This window comes from Augochlora pura, chromosome 7 (assembly GCF_028453695.1).
Source record: "Augochlora pura isolate Apur16 chromosome 7, APUR_v2.2.1, whole genome shotgun sequence".
NCBI classification, from domain to species: Eukaryota; Metazoa; Arthropoda; class Insecta; order Hymenoptera; family Halictidae; genus Augochlora; species Augochlora pura.
In genome coordinates, this window is record NC_135778.1 from 3943111 (window position 1) to 3957731 (window position 14621).

The window sequence follows — 14621 nt, forward strand, 5'->3', positions numbered from 1 at the left end:
GTTACATAATAATCGTAGAATTTTTTGTTCGTTTCACCCTATTGTGCAGAAAGGTCATAAGATAAGAGTTCGCTTACCTGGGGAACGTTTCTCGTCAGTGTACCTGTTACACGTGCAGGATAGTAAGAAAATCACGATCAACGGTGCAAGCATCGCGATGGCAGTCATGGCGTAGCACGAACATGACGCGACGGTGATGATCTAACCATCAGAATTCAACGTATGACTAAGCAGCTAATTGTACTTTTAACTAACCATCCGATCCTTAACGCCTTTATGAAGACTGCTGGTCTCAGATTTGTGGTCAATTAAATTTTCTGGGCCGGTAACACGGTACAATCCTATAAGCTAGACAGCCATAAGTAGCAAATCACGCACGAATGCCTCCACACATAACCTGACATAACCTGCCTAATACAATTTCGGTCAAATGAAGAGGACATGTGATGATAATGCTTCGATGGAATATACATGCTTAACCAATTTTCTGCTATTTCAATGTATCGTTGACACTGTCAATTTATGGCAATAGGGGCTTAACCAGTTGTTTCTGCACGATATACAAAACTGTAGAAGAAAGGGCCCGCGGGGCCTGAGAATCTAAACATGACATTGGAATCTTTGCGAGAACAAATTAAATTAAATTTTTTAATTAAAGGAAAATAAAAAATCGATTTCTAGAAATAGTATTGTTATTCAATAAATTTTTATATTTTTAATCAGCTTTTCTATCGTTGATTTTTAAATTACGTCTCTCTGGGAAATTTATTTGGAAGGCTTGTTAATATTTAAGATAACTTTATCGAGAGATTTAATGACATGATCTCATGAAGACTGTTTCGAAGACTCTTAGGTACACTGGTTTAATTATTTCGTGAATTTGGTCGACGAGAGTGATCTAGTAATCGGAGAGTGCTTAGTAATAATTACACTATGCATAATGACATTAGTTTTACGTCCCGTTACATGGAAATTCATGTGCTCAATATTTATGTAAAATACGTCTATTTATATCTACAACAATATACTATGTGACAACAATTGTTTATCATAATACGCGTATCATTTAATTTTCAAGGGCGTATTATGGAATCACGAATACCGTGAACAGCGATAAATTGAAATGTCGCTATTCGTGCTTCTGTTAGGTGGTTATAATAATTCTCGCCATTTTTTTTTATGGAGACACTTATACATATTTCAAAAGAACAACGTCGAGAATTCCATTAAAAACGTGGTCGTTCGGGTAATAAAATGAATTCCATGGTAGAAAAATCAGGGTCTCTTTATGGTGATCCGTCGATTAATTTTTATAAATTCATCGAACAATTAAAGTAGTGCTCAGGTAGACTGAACAACGTTCTAATAAAAAATATATACCGCTCGGCTGGTTAACATTCACGCGGTTAAATATGTGAATATTTTCTGAATGTATAACAAGCGTTTTCAACGTACCTCGTACAGTGGCACATTGTCCGTTTTGTAGCTTCAAGGAAATGTTTAGAAAATGAATTACGGAACCGATGTAAAAAGACGGAAACGCCACGTAGCGCACCGGCTAAACGCGCATACATTGGACTTCCCCGAAACGAAATAATTTTAACGATAAACAGTACCGGAAAGAAAAATTTGTTGAAGGTGAATAAACGGGCGTCTATCTGCCACCGGATCTGCTTCGATCCGGGAAAGTGGACTAGTCGTCAAATGATTGGGAAACAGGAAGACAAAAATATCTTTAAATAAAATTTTAGATTTACAAATGTCAAGCTATATATACATATCAAAAAGAATTGTAAAAGGATAAAAATGTTGTATTTTAATAGAAGTACGTTACCGTGGTACTAGCAGCACCTCGGAAGATTTCAGTACAATAGGAGAACCAGGTACAATTTCTACAGATTTTGGTTCCTTGCCAGGGACCGGAAGCAAAGTGAACTTCTGTATCACTCCGAGGAAGATGATGAACGTTGCAGTCTTGGCAAGGACTGCGCCTGGACATTTTCTTCTTCCTACAAACGATATTAATAATATTTATAGCGATAGATTATTAATAATAGAAAATATTAACTAAAATATTATTAATTCATTGATAACGTTTCAATGGTTTCTCAGGAATATTCGACGAGTCTCTGATGCAACAGTAAATGCTCTGAGTACTTGATAATACACACAGAAAAATGTTAATACTGAATAGAAACTTTTCATTTGCAACAGGTCTTACATGATGCATTTTGAAATTCCGTTTACGAAAGTTATGTTTCTCGGCACCTTCGATTACGTATTCCAATTGCGAAGTGGACAGACGACCGGGACAATTAGGGTGCTAAAGATTTTGAAGTAAATCGATTCTCGATAAACCCTATTTTTCTTTTCAAAATCTATAGCCATTTTCAGTATAAAATATTTGAAATAATTAACGAAAACAATAGAAAAATAAGGACCATCTAATGTATATACGAAAAGTAAGTGCGTAGCTTGTAGAGAGTTTCATACCCATCCCGAATGTCAAGGAGTTCACATCGGGTTTGTAGACCCCGTTCTCGATGTGCCTCTCCGGTTTAAACAAGTCCGGCTCCGGATATAGTTCCGGGTCCCTGTTCACTGAATAATTGTTGATCAGGACAGTGGTGTCCTTCGGTATTCTGTAATCTCCAAGCTGCGTGTCGCAGACGGCTCGCCGAGGAAGCAGCGGGAAAAGCGGCCACATACGCAGCGTCTCGTTAATTACCGCCTCCCCATACGGAAACCTAGAAACCAATAAAGAATCTCTAAAATTCTAAAAATCCAAGAAGTCCTGCTTTAATTCTGGCATTTGCAGTTCGATGCAAAAGTAATAGCACCGAAGAATGCAAATACATTAACAAAAATTTCGATATCGAATAGAAATTAAATTTCATTTGCAAGTTTAAACATTGACGAAACTTTCGAAATTTATCAGATCGGCAGAAGATCTGGCAAAAGATCCTGATATTAAAAGAGGGTTAATGATGACTGTAATGAAACTCAACGTCGACGAGATCGGGCCACTAAGAACGCTAATGCGCGTGCGATCATAATTTAACGCTTAATTACTTCAGCCTGTCGGCAATGTCTGGATGCTTATCCGATGGTATCGCCGAGTCGATCTCCTTTTGTAGCTTCCGCTGCACGTCCTGATGCATTACCATATTGAGGAATAGAAAATCGAGCGCCGTGCCGATGGTTGCAAATCCGGCGATGAAGAGATCCATCAGCATCACCAGTAATTGTTCCTCTAAAAATGTAAAAGCGTCGCACGTGAAACGTATAGTCGGCGATCAACTTCCTCTAGTGGTATTCATAAAGAAATATAACGCGAGTGTTGTATGAGTGAAAAGCCACCGTGCCTGTGTAATGTGGGTTGTCCTTATGCTTCTCCATCATCTCCAAGATGAATTTATCGATTACGTCCGACACCCTTCCAGGCACGTAGTTCTTCTTGTGCTCGTTGATGGTGTCCTGTGAAAAAAAGTGTCGCAAGTTGATCGATTCAACTGTTCGAAATAAAGATTCGGAATACAATTTTGGCACATAATTCTAATTAAGTACATAGTCTAATTAAAAATGGTCCTCGTTCAAGCTGCTCACCATAAAGAAGTTCTTAAGCTCGTCGTTTACCCTTACAAGATGCTTGTAACCGGTGGCCTCAGGAGCAACGTAACGAAGGCAAGGAAGAATATTGAATATACCACCAGTGAGGTCAATCAAACCCGCCCGATAGTCCATCAAGTCTATCAAATACTGTAACCTGCGGAGCGACGTTCAAGAGAAAGAAATTAACGAACTTGGATCGTTTAATTGTATTTAACATTTGCTACGAGTCCCGTCTGCGATGAATATAATTAAATAATTTTTATAGCTACAATGTTTAATTTTAGAAAAAATTGTTAAATATGGCACTGTCAGTATGAATCACGAGAATTAATTTGGTATATAAAAAATACGGTTCGTCGCTTAAAATGAAAATGTTATAAGACAGAAAAATTATTTTCAATTTAGAGCCAAAACGGCTTCGAGGGCAAAGGGTTAAAAATGATCACAATTAAAAATGGAATGAACGGAATGTACGATCATAGTTGGCAGAAAAATCTGTGTGGCAAAATTGCAAATACCTTGATGCTCCGTCGATATGCTTGCCAATCGTAAAATTCCACAGGACATTTATGGCGGCTGGTACGATTATTGGCTTCAACGTTCTTACACCACCGTCCTTTAGGTTCTCCAGGACCGCGACCAGCTCTTCCGTGATCAAGTCCGACATCGAGCGCTTGCCATAACCGAAGTCCTTAAGAGAAGCTATCATCCAGCCACGCAATTCTTTCCACGCCGGTCCGTCGTTCATCGCGATGCCTTCCAACGAAAATTATGTTTCAGCCGACGTACGGTGTAATCGGTGAATAGTTTCATTGTGTCGCTATGTCCCGCGAAGAAGGAGAAAAACAGTTCTTCTTCTGATAATCCAAAATTTAGAATATTTTGCAAACCGATGCGAGAAGTTGCGTCACAAGCATCGCGCGCCTGAATAGTATAATCGCGAGTTTGGAAATACGAGTTGGGATCGGTGAGAAGGAACTGAATTTAGGTTTCGAGTTACAGGAAAAGGTAAGGCGGAACGTATCGGAATGAACAATAGGGTATAGATCCTTATACCATTTTGTTAATAGCTTGTGTATAATAGCTTACCTTGTTTCTTTCCAAAAGTACGTAATTTGGTAAACACGTCGGAGGGTCGACCATCAAAATTTTCGTTTTTCAGTGCAACTCGGACCAGCTTATTTCCAGAAATGATCAACCCCCTTCTCGGGCCGAAGTACAAGGTGATCACGTCGCTGCGGTATTGCTTGCAAAGCTCCATCAGTGCCACATGCATACCGCCATGTTTCGCTGATAAACGTTTCAGTAACAGGTGGCTGCCGATGATCGGCCAGGGCAATGGTCCTGCAAGATAATTCGTGCGTGCAGAGAGAACAATCGGTAGCAACTGATAACTTAATTACAGATAAGTGCATGCTTGTAGGTAATGATTACTGGGTCATTTTGAAGATGTATGCGATGGTAATATAATATTTAATAAATATTCTTATTGTTGAAAGTTGAATATGTGTTACAAATGATTCTTGCACAGTTGAACACGAAAAGGATACGTATATGGAAAATGGTGTAAAATCTGCTAATTTAGGGACTAAAAAGAATTTATTGTTGGTACAGAGCCGTTCAGAAGACATTTTTGATTCTATATATCATGAAACGGTGATTTATTTTATATTAAAATTTAAGAAATAGATGACTTCTGTCGCTTTGACTATAAAGAACAATATAAAACCCTGCAGGAATCTGCATCTGGTGGTATATAAATAGCGCCACTAGATATAGTGGCAAAACGCCCAAACTGGTCGACATATTTACCGATAGGAATCAACTTCTAGAAAATATCTACTGACGTTATCTGATGTTTCGAAATCGATATCCTCGGTCGGTAACTCGTCTACAAGTTGCAAGGTTTTCCCACAATGACTAAAGGCGCTATATTTTCGATTATAATTTATATGTAATACCGTCACACTGCGGTATCACAGGGAATGAACAGACTGATGAAATGGCTAAGGAGGCAACTCAGGAGCCACACAATCCCGAACTGGGGGTGCCATTTACGGACTTCAGGGAGCAGATCAAGGAAACAATGTGGGAAAACTTCCAAAGGACGCTGGAGATAGAGTTCAAATACAAGGGTACTAACTACTACAACACGCTGTACGAAAGCAGGAAGAAACCGTGGTATACGAAACAAAATAACTGGTCAAGGGAAACAATAGTGAGGATAGGTAGACTCAGGTCCAATCATTACAACACAGGTGAGTCCCTGGCAAGGGTTGGTATCATCAACAGCCCGCAATGTGAATGTTCACATCCGGTCCAGGACTTAAACCACATTATCTGGCAGTGCCCGCTGAGAGATAATGGGAGAAGTGAGTTAATTAGTAAATTAAAGAGACTGAAATGGACGGTTCCTGCGGAAGCACAACGAATAATAGCAAGCAGAGACTCAAGGGTCACAGCGATATTATTAGCATTTCTAGTAAGAAATGAATTAAGACTGTAAACTGTATAAACCTAAGACTGTAAATAGTACAAAGAAAAAAATATGTGATAAAAGATAAAAGTTCCTAACACAAGGTTAAAATAGGCATAGAGTATATATAGGGATAACGTTAGGTTAGGTTAAGTTAGAGTAAGTGGGAATGTTGTATATCGGTAAAGATAGTGTTTGTTTTGGGACCTATGGGCTACATATAAGTAGCCTACGGCCACTTTATAATCTTTTATTGAATAAAGATTATTATACAAAAAAAAAAAAAAAAATAATTGATATATAGAGTATTTATTCGCATAAGATAATGACAATTATGCCATAAATGTTCACTCTGATAATTTCGTTAAAATTTAATAATTCAAGTTCAATTATCCTGGTTTAAAATTTTTATATGAACGAATAAATTATAATTTTTGAGGTTTAATAAAAAATTGCGATATGCTCTTTGAAGGTTTATTTATTGCCGATATTTCATATATTCTTCCATTTTAGCTGAGATTTCGTATCTTTAAATACTTTCTCTAACATCAAATAATTTCGTATTTCAATTTCGACCGAAACTTGATACACATTTTGCAATTATGAATAAATTTTACTTTTGATTCCAACTGAAAATTTCTTAAATTTTCTCAGCGTGAAATAAACTTTATGCTGTTTGAATTTTAGAGTGTATGCAATTTACATACTTTACGTTTCAATAATTGATTTAATGTTATATAACACTTCGTCGCAATGGATCTCCTTCATAATGCACAAGTTCGTATTGGGGTAGTATATTGTGATATAGGATTGTATCACTATTTCTCATTACAATGCATGGGATATCGAGATCTGTAAGGAGTCCTCGACAAGTGTAATATGCTATCGCTGCGATTTTTTAGCAGCCTTCCAGTGTGTATAGTTTGCTTACCTGGCGGAAGCTTTTTCGCCTTCAAATCGGTAAATATGATGTGCAACAGCAAATAGACAATCGTCAGTCCCAATATGACGGTGTTGACCATTTTGTGACTTTATTGTGGTTGGCAACGACGATGATCGTTAATCACTGTTAATCACTTCGTGATCACAGTTGTTAGATCCTAACGTACGGTTAACTTTGCCGAACCATCGAATTTTCAACACCTTATAAAGGCTTTCGGTCTAGGATACGTCATCGGTTAAATTTTCAGTTCTGTGGTCGATAACACGGTACATGGCGATAACATTTAATAAGCACGAGTCAGAAAACAATTACTCGATGCCTCTTCACCCTCCGTGTCCTGTTCACGTGGAACAAAGAATAAACGCGTCGATATTGATTTAATGAAAAATGTGAACAAATAATTTTTACATTATACAATACACATTTTACACATTACAATACAGCTGCTATCTTCTTTTCTGATACCTTGGTTTTCATCAATGAGTCTTATTCATTGGACATCATCAATACCATCAACTTTTTTTTATTTACTACCGTGTTAAAACCTCGCATAGGTTATCAACGAAAAGACGAAAAAACGAGTAATATACAGTATATAAGTACTGCAAATCTTGACGTTAACATGATACACTATTGTACAATTTCAAATTTCTTATAAATTTAAAAATTGGTAGCAAGGGGGAAGTTATAGGCTCGTACTGACAATTATCCATGATACAAGGGGGATTGAAATATTTGATTAATAACTTATAATATAATAGTAAGCTTTTATTAACAATCTATAATATAATAATATCCTTTCTTTAATAAAGTCTTTGTGCAGAGTTTCTTTGTTGATGCGAAACTTTGGACATTGCCAATATGATCAAGATTTTGATCAAAGAAGCCGGCAAGTGCTAATGATTAGATCTGCATTGATTGATGCAGATAATAAAACTCCAAGGTAGTAATGGCTGACAAATTGTTTAACAAGAATTTCATACATAACCTTGACATAACCAAGATCTGTTGCAATTATTACAGTAATCGTTGAAAAATTATTTATCAGGAATTTCGCTCGTTTTTCGAAAATTCAATTATGGCTACAGGAGCATGAGTTTTCAGAAGATATGTCATTCATAAACATCGTACTTAGCGATAAATTGGAATTAATAAAATAATAAATTTCGCTATTTTTTTTTTAAGAAAAACTCAGACGCACGTCAAAGGAACGATGCGGAAAATTTCATTATAAATGTGGTTGTTCAGAGACAACGTCTGGTAAATACGACGGTGCACAAAGACCATCACATTCAACTGCTTCTAGAGATCCTTGCATTACAATGTATTTTAATGTTCAAAAGGTTCGTATTTAAACTGTTTTGGCAAACTAGGGCAATCAAATAGATGTCTTTGAACCTGTTAGTTGTTTCAGAGAGGCAGAACATATTATCCATAAGCCTTTAAAATAAATATACGCATCGAAATATAAATTTTACTTTTTTTATTTAGTAATAATATTTTGTCATTATATAATACACAATTTCAACATATTTCGTAGAGTTTTACAGTTCCGAGAGGTTATTTACTAATCGAAGCTCATTTGCATGAACGTTGGCTGCACGAGTAAACAAAAAAATGTTCGCGTTATCAAATACTATATTACAGATAAGTTGTACACAAATTTTGAAATTAATGCAAAATGTTTTCTGTTATCTAGATTCTGCTCAAAATTTTAGGTGCACACGACGTTTGTTGCTGTATTTAACAATGCTGCATTTTGTCAGAGAAATATTATCGCGGTACCAGTAACACTTCGTAAGGTTTCGGCGCAATCGAATAACCAGTCTTAATTTCCACGGATTTTGGTTCCTTGCCGGGGACCGGAAGTAAAGTGAACTTCTGCATTATGCCGAGAAAGAGGATGAATATTGCACTCTTGGCGAAAATCGAGCCTGGACATTTTCTTTTTCCTGCAAACAATTTTTCATTTTGTAACTTTTAGCCATTCTTTAGACAGTTTTACATTGATCAACCCTTTGCTCTCGAGTGGTGACTCTGAGGCACCGCTTCCAATTGTTACATCACGTTCCAAAATAATATTTCTATTATAAAAACTTACATTTAAAAAATTATTAAAAGTGTTACTATTTTTGTACGAGTTACAAGATTCAATTTCAATTGAACATAACATCTTTACCTTGTAAAATGGAAATGCTACATGTCGGAAATGTCGCTTTAGAATTATAGTTAAAATCGCTTCGAGTGCAAAGGGTTGACCTTAGTCTCAAGGGTTAACCTAAGTCTTAAGCATTGCTTTGTGACTAAAAGCGTGTCTCTAAAAACATTTATTGTTTTGTATTTTAAAAATTATTTCAAAAGTAGAGAAATACATTTTCGTTTAAAAAAATGAATGACATTGTGGCTCGATAAACTAGTCTCCATTTTTCTTTTCAGAATTCGTAGCCATTTTCAATATAAAATATTTGAAATGACTAACGAAAAAAAAGAAAAATAGAAAAACTAGGACCACGCTATACTAAACACAGATTATAGAGCGTTTCATACCGATCCCGAAAGTTGTTGAATTCGCATCCGTTTCATATTTTCCGTTCTTCAAATGCCTTTCCGGATTAAATATGTCCGGCTCGGGATAGAATTCCGGATCCCTGTTCGCGGCATAACAATTCAACAGGACAGTGGTGTTCCCCGGTATTACGTAATTTTCAAGCTCCGCGTCGCGGAGAGCTCGCCGCGGGATCAGTGGAAACAACGGCCACAATCGCAGTGTCTCGGCCAATACCGCCTCCGCGTACGGCAATCTGGAACAATAAAGAATTTCGTCATTCGTGCTCCTTGACTTTCTTCAGTTTCATGCAGTCTGATGCAACAGTAAATTCTCTGGGGGACTGCAAAATACGCTGAGAAAAATGTTAACCTTTTTCACACGAAGCCATTTTGACTGTGATATTAAAATAACTTTTCTGACATATGGCATTTCCATTTTATATGACAAAATATATTTTAAAGGCGCTAATGCTTTATTATATTAACACATTAAAGGCGGGTGATCTTGACGAAAGTATGCTAGGTAACGTTTCAAACCACAAAACATACTGAATACAAATGTAAAGTGGCGCACGGATTGCGCAATGTGGTTGCAAACCGTACTAATACGACTCCCATCTTTAAGCTACAGTTGAGATAAATAGTATTAATACGACTCCTGCCTTTAATGTGTTAATGCCTATTGTGCGATCATAATTTCGCAATTAATTACTTCAATCTGTCGCTAACGTCAGGATGCCTATCCGATGGTATGACCGAGTCGAGCTCCTTTTGTAGCTTCCGCTGCACGTCCTGATGTATTATCATATGGAGGAATAGGAACTCGAGCACCGTCCCGATGGTTGAAAACCCGGCTAAGAATAGATCCACCAGTATCACCAGTAACTGTTCCTCTAAAAATGTAAAAACATTACATATAAAACGTATCGTTGGGATTCAACTTCATTTAGCATTATTTACGAAGAAATAATTCGGACTTGGTCGTGAGTGGCGTGAGTGTGTGATACAGAGTGCGAGAGCGGAGAGAGAAGAGCAGGTTTTAGGGGGTATAGAAGTCATTTAGAAGATAGGTGTGAGTGGTGGTGGTAGATTGAGGCGGAATAGCGTGAGGGAAGTAAAGGTAAAACCAAGGATGCGAAAATAGAGGTGAGAGAGGCGAGAATCGATCAGAGGTGAGCTAGAGGTTAGGAATAGGAAAAACAGGGGGAAAAACAAACGAGAGCGGAATGAACAGGTCGGTAAGAAAGAGCTCTGCAACGGGCGGTAAGATAGATTTGCAAGACAGAAGAGGAAGATCAACAAAGTTAGGGAAGATACTTGGCAGGGAGGAGGAGAGACATGGGATGGATAAGTGCGAAGAAATAATTCGGGCGTTGTGTCTGCGATGACTACTGTACCTTTGTAAACCGTGTCGGCGTCCTGGTTCTTCATCATCTCTGCGATGAATTTATCGGTCAAGTCCCTCTTCCTCCCAGGCACGTAGTCCATCTTGTGTGCCTTGAAGTTTTCCTGTTAGAGAATGTCGTAAGCTGATCGATTAAACTGTAGATTCGTTACACACTTTTAGCAGACACATCTTCAGTCCAACTAACACCTCAACTGTAAACAGGTAATGTAATATTGATCAGAGTCAGCTATTACACTAAGAAGAACGCATCGATCTACCTGATAAAATTCACCTAAAAAGAAAAATTTCCACCGTTTGTAGGAATGTCTCATTTTATTAGAAGAGATATCAAACTACCCCTTCGACACGAAATTTGTTATGCTTTGTTGCTGAAACTATACAGTCCACATTCCAAACTTTTTCAATTATAGAGACCCTTTTCTTGAAAATAATTGAACAAATTTCTCAAGATAAGCGAATATAATAATTTACGGAAAATGATTCTTATTATTCTTGTAAAGTATCACACGTCAGGCAAGTTTACCGATCATGTTGGTTCGTTCTTTAGATCGGCGTTATTGCAGCAGAATATCTGTATGTCTAATACTTTCGTGGGCGTCTCTACTTCGAGAATCGTGATCTAATTAAATTTGCTCCTCGTTCGAACTGCTCACCATAAAGAAGTTCTTAAGTTCATCGGTAAGCTCTACAAGTTGCTTGTAACCGGTAGCCTGAGGCGCAATGTGACGTAACCAAGGGAAGATGCTGAGAAGCCCACCGCTCACCTCAACCAAACGCGACCGATGCTCCATCAATTCCATCAGATACTGCAACCTGCAGAGCGACATTAAAGAAATAGAAATGAAAGATGAAGACCGGTGGAAGAAAAATCCATGGCAAAATGACAAATACTTTGAACCGGCGTTGTTTTTGCCCATCGTAAAATACCATAGGACATTTATGGCGGCAGGTGCGATTATTGGCTTCAACGATTTCACACCACCGCCCGATAGATTCTCTAGGATAACAACCAGCTCGTCTGTAATCATGTTTGACATCGAGTGTGACCCAAGACCGAAGTCCTTCAGAGAATTGAACGTCCAGCTACGCAATTCTTTCCATACAGCTCCCTCGTTCAACGTGATACCTTGCAACGAAAATTAGATTTTAATTTAACCCTTTGCGGCCGAGTGGCGACTCTAAGGCGCCGCTATAAATTATTTTGCCGCGTTTCAAAATCATTTTTATCAAACTCGTAATCAGAAAATTGTCAAGAGCTGTTAACTGTTGCACAAATCACAAAATTTAATTCCATAATGTATAAAATGCTCTGAGTTATGTAAAATGGACACACTGTGAGTCGAAAAAAATAATTTGGATTTCCAGTTGAAATGGCTCCGACTGCAAAGGGTTAATCGCTGAATACCTGTCGCGACGTAAAGGTGAGGACAGGATTCCCTACAGAAATAATTCTAATTCATCGAATAATTCGACGTTAGAATATGTCGGAAATAGGTACAAGAAGGCTTGTTAGCCCCACCCACTATAATAACGAGTCGGATTCGTGATAAAGACTTCATGCCTGACCTAGTAAATATGAATGTTATTAATTTATTTCGGGTCGAAGCTAAATTTAATTATTCCGTTATCGAAGCACAGAGACGAAGGTAAATAAAGATAAGATAAGATAAGAAAATATTTGGAATTAATGAATGCTAATTAACACAGTGTGAAAGGAATCATAGTGTAAGTGGTTAAAAACATTGCGTGACTGATAAGTGTAAGCTTGCAAATAGGAGACTAGTTTGGTGATAAGAAATCGGGTGAACAACTTGTTTTTGTTTATCGTAAATGATGATGATATCATAGCATTACGAATAGATGGTCCACTTTTATTATGTTGGACTTTGGATATACCTTGTTTCTTTCCAAAATTGCGTATCTTGCCAAACTCGTCGAATGGCCGACCGTCGAAATGTCCGTCTTTCAGTTTCAGTCGGAGTAGCTTGTTCCCACCAATAATCAACCCCCTTTTCGTACCAAAATACAAGGTGATCAAGTCGCTGCGGTATTGCTTGGAAAGCTTGATCAGTGCCTGATGCAATCCGCCATATTTCACAGATAATTGTTTCAGTAACAGGTGGTTGCCGATGATCGGCCAGGGCAATGGTCCTGCAAGATAGTTCGCGCACGCGCAAAGAGAACAATTAGCTGCAACCGATAACTTAATAAAAGATAAGTGAACCGCGCGCAAAGAGAACAATCAGCTGCAACCGATAACTTAATAAAAGATAAGTGAACCCGGGTAGTTACCTGGGGGTCGTTTCTCGTCGATGAACCTAATATGCTTGCGGGACAGTAACAAAATCACGATCAAAACCACAAGTATCGCGATGGCGGCCATGGCGTAGCACGAACGTGATTCGGCGACGATGATCTTCTAACCGTTAGAATCCGACGTGTGACTAACTTTTAAGCAACCATTCGATCCATAAAGTCTTTATAAAGTCTGCCGGTTCTCGGATTCGTCTTCATTTAAATTTCCTATGCCGATAGTACGTCACAATCCGATAAGCTAGACGAATAGGCGTAGTAAATCAGCTAAGATAATTTACATCAAACCGAAGAAGACGTATACTGATAATCCTACACTATACTGATAAAAAATAATTCCAAGAAATATTATTCGATATATTTTTATATTTTTAATTGTCTTTTATTTGTATATGTCTCAGCTTGACACATGTTTCATATTTTATTGCATGTTAGATTTTGCAATAATAAATTACGTCCCCCTGGGAAATTTACTCGAACGATTTTGTTACCATTCGAAGCAATTTTATTTGGTAAATTGAATCACACGGTCTCGTGACGTCTGTTTTTAAAGAAATTAGGATTGCGTTCGATCATTTGTTTGCGAATTTGTCAATGAGAGAAAATTAAATGGTGGACAAACGCTTAAGTCGAACTTACGAATGCGCTATACCATTCTTGTGCCCCATTTCATGCAAAATTCATGAATGCAATATTTACGTGCAAGATAGTTTACAATTCACATATACAACAACATTTTACGTGACAACATTTGTTTATCATAGCGCATGTATTATTTAATTTTCAAGGGTAAATTATGAAATCATAGATACCCGTAATCAGCGATAAATTGAAATGACGCTATTCGTAATTCTGAGAGAAGTACGAATATTGTTGTGATAATTCTCACTACTTTTTATGGAGACACTTATCCTTGTTTCAATTTTATTAATAACATAGTCGTTTAGATAATAAAATGATTCATTTTTAGACATCGACTCATTTTTGGACAACCTCGTAACAATTGAAGTGCTGCCCAGTCTGACGAATTGGGCGGCGGTGAGACATCCTAATAATTTTTTTTCTTTTAATAATTTTGTAGGTCCTTTCATAATAAAAATGCAAATATACATGTTACATTGGAGCAATGATTGTTTTATTCAACACAATTGCTATTTAAAACTAAGATAAACGTATATACAGCAAATCACAAGCCACTGTGCATATTTCTGACGCGAGCTTTCGTTTCGTGACAGTACATTCGGCGAACGACACTGCCGTAGTGAAAGGGTTGACGTTTCATGGCGTTGTCCGTCTTCCTGCTTTAAGAAATTATTTACAAG

At 37.5% G+C, this 14621-nt stretch overlaps 2 protein-coding genes across 2 annotated transcripts; both read right to left on the minus strand.

Moving 5' to 3' along the window:
• Positions 1 to 1830: 1830 nt before the first annotated feature.
• On the minus strand, positions 1831 to 7110 carry LOC144473413 (methyl farnesoate epoxidase-like). The gene is made up of 8 exons (XM_078187264.1): positions 7020 to 7110; positions 4702 to 4956; positions 4131 to 4368; positions 3607 to 3766; positions 3366 to 3477; positions 3073 to 3253; positions 2494 to 2747; positions 1831 to 2009 (listed from the first exon to the last, which is right to left on the minus strand). The coding sequence occupies exons 1-8, from the start codon at positions 7108 to 7110 to the stop codon at positions 1831 to 1833; spliced, it is 1470 nt and encodes a 489-aa protein (XP_078043390.1).
• A 1468-nt stretch (positions 7111 to 8578) lies between these two features.
• Positions 8579 to 13369, minus strand: LOC144473414 (farnesoate epoxidase-like). The gene is made up of 8 exons (XM_078187265.1): positions 13279 to 13369; positions 12883 to 13137; positions 11878 to 12112; positions 11640 to 11799; positions 10976 to 11087; positions 10291 to 10471; positions 9579 to 9832; positions 8579 to 8983 (listed from the first exon to the last, which is right to left on the minus strand). The coding sequence occupies exons 1-8, from the start codon at positions 13367 to 13369 to the stop codon at positions 8805 to 8807; spliced, it is 1467 nt and encodes a 488-aa protein (XP_078043391.1). The 3' UTR covers positions 8579 to 8804.
• Between the last annotated feature and the right edge of the window lie 1252 nt (positions 13370 to 14621).

What these genes read in the sequence shown, in the direction of transcription:
- LOC144473413 (XM_078187264.1), bottom strand. Translation starts at nt 7,110, where the DNA reads ATGGTCAACACCGTCATATTGGGACTGACGATTGTCTATTTGCTGTTG. An exon ending in GGCGAAAAAGCTTCCGCCAG is followed by an intron (nt 4,957 to 7,019) that starts GTAAGCAAACTA and finishes ATTATCTTGCAG; the next exon opens with GACCATTGCCCTGGCCGATC. An exon ending in GGACAACCCACATTACACAG is followed by an intron (nt 3,254 to 3,365) that starts GCACGGTGGCTT and finishes TTACATTTTTAG; the next exon opens with AGGAACAATTACTGGTGATG.
- LOC144473414 (XM_078187265.1), bottom strand. Translation starts at nt 13,369, where the DNA reads ATGGCCGCCATCGCGATACTTGTGGTTTTGATCGTGATTTTGTTACTG. An exon ending in AACTTAAGAACTTCTTTATG is followed by an intron (nt 11,088 to 11,639) that starts GTGAGCAGTTCG and finishes ATTCTCTAACAG; the next exon opens with GAAAACTTCAAGGCACACAA. An exon ending in GACGTTAGCGACAGATTGAA is followed by an intron (nt 9,833 to 10,290) that starts GTAATTAATTGC and finishes TTATTGTTCCAG; the next exon opens with ATTGCCGTACGCGGAGGCGG.